At 33.4% G+C, this 6,357-nt stretch overlaps 1 protein-coding gene across 4 annotated transcripts; it reads left to right on the top strand.

Moving 5' to 3' along the window:
• The first annotated feature begins 721 nt into the window (after positions 1-721).
• Positions 722-5,265, top strand: LOC145315220 (uncharacterized). 4 transcript variants are annotated; one of them, XM_080155254.1, is made up of 5 exons: positions 722-808; positions 2,674-2,801; positions 3,382-3,508; positions 3,834-3,912; positions 4,938-5,265. In XM_080155254.1, exons 1-5 carry the CDS (start codon positions 723-725, stop codon positions 4,980-4,982), a joined length of 465 nt encoding a protein of 154 aa, XP_080011380.1. In that variant the 5' UTR covers position 722; the 3' UTR covers positions 4,983-5,265. The 4 variants fall into 4 exon arrangements, with proteins under 4 accessions (XP_080011380.1, XP_080011382.1, XP_080011384.1 ...); XM_080155256.1 differs by having other exon boundaries at positions 724-808; positions 2,680-2,801; XM_080155258.1 differs by having other exon boundaries at positions 728-808; positions 2,680-2,801; positions 3,385-3,508.
• The last annotated feature ends 1,092 nt before the right edge of the window (positions 5,266-6,357 follow it).

Genomic DNA, 6,357 nt, shown 5'->3' on the forward strand with positions numbered 1-6,357 from the left:
AGTCACAACAACACAAAAAGAAATTAATAACACCGCCTGCTTTCTTATGCCATTCGATATAGTATTCATTGGATGCTGCACCAGATTTTCATGCACTCTAATACAGTGTTACTCGCAGTCTACTCATTCATCCCATACCCTCTTGAATGAACATATTATTGCTTAGATGTTGCACCAGATTTTCATTAAATTGATACAATGCTACTAACAGCTGGCTAAAGTAATGTCATTCCTTTACCCCATCCCCTCTCCTCCTACTGGACGATTGAACTGATTTCATTTTTTAGCAACCTAAATTTACGACAAAGTTTCCCCTGTCAATATATTCACGTATTATATATTCATTCTTATGCCCAATCTTCCATCCAATTTAAAGGGGTTATAGCTCCTCTGAAAACCTTTTTTAACAAAACAAATTAACAATTTCAAAAGTTGAAAAGTAGTTTTGATTTTTAAAGATTTCAGTTTGGTAAAGTAATCCCTCTCTAAAAATATTTATTTTATGCGACAAAAAAATAGATCGAGGGGGGGGGGGAGATTTTATCTTGCACACTCTCTAATAAAAGCATATCAATTAAGAAAAAAATTAGCTTAATATCAACTTTAAATCACCCTACAAAAAATAAGGTAGCTTTAACCTAAAGACGATAATCGGGATTTAATTGTTCTTGTAAGCTTTGAAATTAATTGTTCTTGTTAGTTGCTATAATCTTCTTTAGTTTATGGTGAACTACAAAGAGAAGAATAACAAAACTGAATTTAATATTATTAGTATACAACCAAGCCTTAATTTCATTTTTTTTATAAAGTAAGTTATTCAAAAGTTATATAATAAATAATAAATATTTAGAAATAAAACGTTTTTGACTGTATAAATTGCAATATCTTTTTAAAAATAGTTAATAAATTCCAGTTTGGGTACTTTATAAATGAAAAGCAAAATTTTGGGAGCTATTAGGATAAATCTTTAATCCTTGTGGTCCTGGACCTACAAAATCATACTTTTTTTAATAGGGTTGGGCCGGATATCCGGTTGGCCAATATATCCGGCCATTTGAAATAACCGGCCGTATACCGGATATTGAAACTATCCAGCAATATATTCTTTTATATTGTACTACAAAAATACCTACTTTTAAAATTTTAAATGGCTGTAATTTTATATTTTTGAAGGTAGAAAATTTATTTTTCAGAAAATGTTAAGGTATTTTTAAAAGATTTTATACTAGAAATCTCAAAACATGATTTTTGGCGGCTGCAGCTTTACTTGACAGCTGTCAGCCACATCCGGCAGTCGGCGTCTAAAAGGCAGCCGATTTTTATAAAGAAATTTTTTGGCTACTCCAATATCCGGCTATCCAACCGGATAACCAGTGTTAGCAAAACTTCGGCCGGATACCTGATATCCGGCATTATAAATCAGCCGGATATCTTGTATCCGGTATCCGGCCAAAAAAACGTATCCGGCCCAACCCTATTTCAATTAATTGTGAATATTTCTGTAACCCATCACCTCTTTCTAAACTTTGTTTTTCCATTTTGAAGCTTTTCTTGATTTCTTAATAAAAATTGTTTTTAGTAGCGATGCTACTCTATAATTCGAAATGTCCGCCCTTCTGTCCGTCCGTCCGTCGGCTCCTATAACAGTTAGATAGTTGAATTTTAGCTCTCTATCTTTTATACATATAAGGAATTTTCTTGGATTGAATACTTTCATATTATGCATACTTTCATCAAGTTTTATCGAGATTTGCTAATTGGTTGGGGTGCTTGTTCGATTCCTAGATCTTTAGGTTTTCATGAATTCTGTACTCCTATTTGAGATAGACGGCTGATATTTTTAGGGATTAAATAAGTTCACGAATTACATATCCCCACAAAGTTTTATTAAGATTTGCTGAGGTGCTAGATCGATTTCTAGATTTTAGGTTTTGTGATTTTTTAACGTTTTTTTTATGAAACTGCAATAAAGTTCATTTTTTCCAGATATCCATTCATAATTTTTGAGCTTTGCTACTTATGGATGTTGTAATCCTTGTTATTATATGCTTCGATATCAATGGATTATGTCATCTTTTATTATTATTATTGAATTAAATATTTATGTTATTTACATATAATACATAATTTACATATCATAAATGTATCAAATTACATAAATTACAAAAATAAATCAAATTTGTCAAACCAATTTAATGTAGAGCAGGAAAGAGGCGATTGCTGACTCACTATCGGCATGCATTTACTATAATATTACTATGCCATTGTGAATATCAAGAGGTTTTGAACTAAACCTAACTATTTGACTTTTTATATTCATTATAAGACATAATTTTAAATGAATAGTAACAAGGGAATAGTTTTTCTCACATCGTATTATAAACGGCTTTCCGCGGATATAGAATGTACAATTATGAGATAAAAACCAGTTGTTTTAGCCCCAGGGTGCCGAAGGCACCGACTAAAAAACTGGTTTTAATCTTATGATTGTACATTTTTATATCTGTAGAAAGCTGGATATAATACAATGCTTGACTAACTTTTTTTCGTAATGATGAGAACCGGTTCCTATCCACCGGATTCAAATGAATACGAGAAAGGATTTTATACATTCTATTGACTATTATCTACCATTGGGTAAATGATATCAAAAACTATTTGATCATGTTTAAGTTTCAGAATGTTGAAAGCTGTGTTGGCTATTTTTGCTGTTACAATACTATTGTCCATCTTAATAACAGCTGGAGCATCAAGTACCAATGCGGAGGAATCTTCACTAGTAATTGGTTTTGATGATCAAGGTAAGATTTTATTTTTCTCTAACTCCCCTCTTATATGAGGTGTGTTGGGGATTCGAAAATTTTCATAAAATTTAAGTGCAAGAAGAAAATTTTACAGTAATTTGCTTCATAACCCTTTCCCAAAAATTTTTTTAAATACCTAGAGGCGTTAATGAAAAGTAAAAAAAATTCAGTCTAGCGGTTTCGAGCCAATCACAAACACAAAGACGAACACACAGACAGACAAACACACATAATGTTACTTATAATAACAAAAAGATTACAACTATTGTTAAAAGAGAATCATTTCTAAAATTAGGGTAGGTCCGTTAGCACGTACACTCGTAATAGATAGCTCTCATCGTAAATTTAGACATGTTAGAATTATGTAAAACTTTCCATGGAGTTTCTTGTAATAGTTGGACCCTGTGCCGACTATTAACTAGGCATTTAAAAACAACCAAAAGCGTCGGGAATTTTAAAACAGCCATTCACTGCAAATGAGCATTGAGGAAATTCGCTAGTAGACGAAAAAGGTCCTCAACAGGGGAATCCAGGTAGTTGTCTGGTTATACACAAATACTATAAATTTATTGTTTAGAAGATGGTTTGGATCATAGCCGTGTGAAACGTCAGGCTGGATTTCTGTGTGGATTATTTTGTTCAGATGCTTACAGTCCCAAATGTGCCAGGAATGGAAAAACCTACAGAAACAGTTGTCTTTTGAGGTAAGTAGAATCTAATATGTGTTTGAATTTAAAAAGTAGTAAGTTTTTTTTGTCTGAAGATTACTACAGAACTGATTGGCTATCTCTTTTTTAGGGAAGCTTTACATAGGTTCTTGGGTACTGTTATATAGAGCCTCTATAATAGTCTATATGCTAGAGGCGCAGCCGCTAGTAAAGATAGATAGCTCAACTCTGAAACTTCTTTGGTATAGACGTTATACAGATTAAATCATATGTAACAAACCAACAGACATGCAAGTTCTAATACAGCGGATATTAATCTGTTTCCAAGCCATACTGGAAAACATTTTAATTTTTTCTACAGGTGTGAGAGACAAGTAGCTTTGTGCAGCGGCCAATGTCCTTGCACCAGAGTTAGGGCCAATCCTGCTTCCAGCTGCCAGGTAAAGTATCTATCTATATATCCATTTATCTATAGATCTATCTATCTAACTATCTAATGTCCTTGCACCAGAGTTAGGGCCAATCCTGCTTCCAGCTGCCAGGTAAAGTATCTATCTATATATCCATTTATCTATAGATCTATCTATCTAACTATCTAATGTCCTTGCACCAGAGTTAAGGCCAATCCTGCTTCCAGCTGCCAGGTAAAGTATCTATCTATATATCCATTTATCTATAGATCTATCTATCTAACTATCTAATGTCCTTGCACCAGAGTTAGGGCTAATCCTGCTTCAAGGTGCCAGATAAAGTATATATCTATCTATCCATTTATCTATATATCTATCTATCTAACTATCTAATGTCCTTGCACCAGAGTTAGGGCCAATCCTGCTTCAAGGTGCCAGGTAAAGTATCTATCTAGCTATCCATTTATCTATATATCTATCTATCTAATGTCCTTGCATTAGAGTTTGGGCCAATCCTACTTCTATGTGCCAGGTAAAGTATCTATCTATCTATCTATCTATCAATGTCCTTGCACCAGAGTTAGGGCTAATCCTGCTTATAGGTGCCAGGTAAAGTATCTATTTATCATTGTCCTTGCACCAGAGGTAGGGCCAATCCTGCTTTTAGCTTCCAGGTAAAGTATCTATCTATATATCATTGCCCTTGCACCAGAGTCAAGGCCAATCCTGCTTCCATCTATATCTGTCAATCTATATATCTATCTATCCAATGTCCTTGCACCAGAGGTAGGGCCAATATATTTATAATTATAAATACCTATACACATATCTATCTATCTAGCTATCTAACTATCTAACTTCCTAAATATCTATCTTTCTATCTACCTATTTATCTATCTAATTAGTTATCTTTACATTTACATATCCATTTATCTTTCTAGCTATCTAATTACTAATCACCTCTGTGTTTTTATAGATCTATCAGTATCTATCTATAAATGTGATGTATAAATATAAAGGTTTCGTGATTTTTTAAAAAAAATATTATTTTTTAGGTTTGTTCTCGAAGTATTCCACCACAGTGCCGAAGAATCTGCTAATTTTCTTTATACTAGCTAAACGAGGGGACACTGGACTTTAAATTGATCGGGTACCCAATGTTTTATAAGTAGATTCTTGCATGCGTTGGCTTATTGTCTTGGTTAAAATAATGGTTGGTTGATTTAGTAGTATCCAAACTTTTATCCAATAATCTACAGAAGGGGTAATTTTGTTTATCATTATTAAGTATGTACATTAATTCATCGCCTATTGTCTTATCCCTAAGCGAAACACATTGTGATTTTGTATTTTAATAATAAATTATATTTGATTCAATTAGAATTTTTGTATACTTTGTTTTAAAAGTGTATTGTCGATCATAGGCGTCCAAGGGGGGGGGGGGGGTAATGGGCCATTTGGCACCCCCAAAATTTTGTGAACAATACCCCCCCCCAAAAAAAATTACTCCAACGATTTTGGGGGGGGGGTATTTACCCCCACCAAACCATTTTGGGGGGGGGGTAATTACCCCCCCCAAAATAAATGTTCTTTAAAAAAAAATTTTTGGGGGGGGGTATTTACCCCCCCCAAATTGAATGTTCTTAAAAAAAAATTTTACTGTCCAACCAGTTAAAACAGTTCTTAACCATGATAACAAAAAATTTAATAGTTTGATCATGTTTTATTTGCTTGGGCCTTTATAAGGGCTAAAACCATCCCGGGGATCTATGATGTAATTGTAAAGCACTGAAGATTCCATAAAATAGATACCTAACTAAATTAAATATTTCATTAAATAATGAAAAAGAATTTCTATAGGCGATTTCTTTTGGGAGGATGTCAGGGTGTCTCAAAACTAGTTATAAAACTTACCAGGACCTATAAGACGCTTCACTTTAAAGTAAAATCATATTGGTTCATTGGTTAGTGAGTTAATTATTGTATTTTTATGTTCTAAAGAATGAGATACTACTATATATTTGAATAGTAGTGGCGCCCTTAGCATCTAAGAACTCGTATTTTCTAAAGGGTAAAAAGGGAGGAGAAAAATAGCCTAAAACCACTCAAAGGATTGACCTATAATAGTGTGGAACCATCATGGGATCTATGTGAAGCTTTCCTAAAAAGGAGAACTCAGTATTAAAAGTAATGAAATCTGAAGCTATAGTCAAATAAACCTTACTTACTACTTTATGTTATAAGATAGTACTTAATAGTAGCAAAGCTACTCTATAATTCACTTTGTCCGTCCGTCAGTCCGTCCGTCAGTCCGTAACGCTATGGGGGAAATGGGATTTACTCAGCTCCTATAAAAGATAGAAAGCTGAAATTTTTTGACAACATTCCCATCATTAAGGAGCACAATTAACTATAAAACATCAATGGCGGTCGGACGGCTTTTTAGCAGGTTTTAGGCTATTTTTTTATTTTCCA

Source organism: Acartia tonsa, chromosome 3 (assembly GCF_053477335.1).
Source record: "Acartia tonsa isolate MP-2025a chromosome 3, ASM5347733v1, whole genome shotgun sequence".
NCBI lineage: Eukaryota > Metazoa > Arthropoda > Copepoda > Calanoida > Acartiidae > Acartia > Acartia tonsa.

What these genes read in the sequence shown, in the direction of transcription:
- LOC145315220 (XM_080155254.1), top strand. Translation starts at nt 723, where the DNA reads ATGGTGAACTACAAAGAGAAGAATAACAAAACTGAATTTAATATTATT. An exon ending in AATTTCATTTTTTTTATAAA is followed by an intron (nt 809 to 2,673) that starts GTAAGTTATTCA and finishes ATCATGTTTAAG; the next exon opens with TTTCAGAATGTTGAAAGCTG. An exon ending in AATTGGTTTTGATGATCAAG is followed by an intron (nt 2,802 to 3,381) that starts GTAAGATTTTAT and finishes TTTATTGTTTAG; the next exon opens with AAGATGGTTTGGATCATAGC.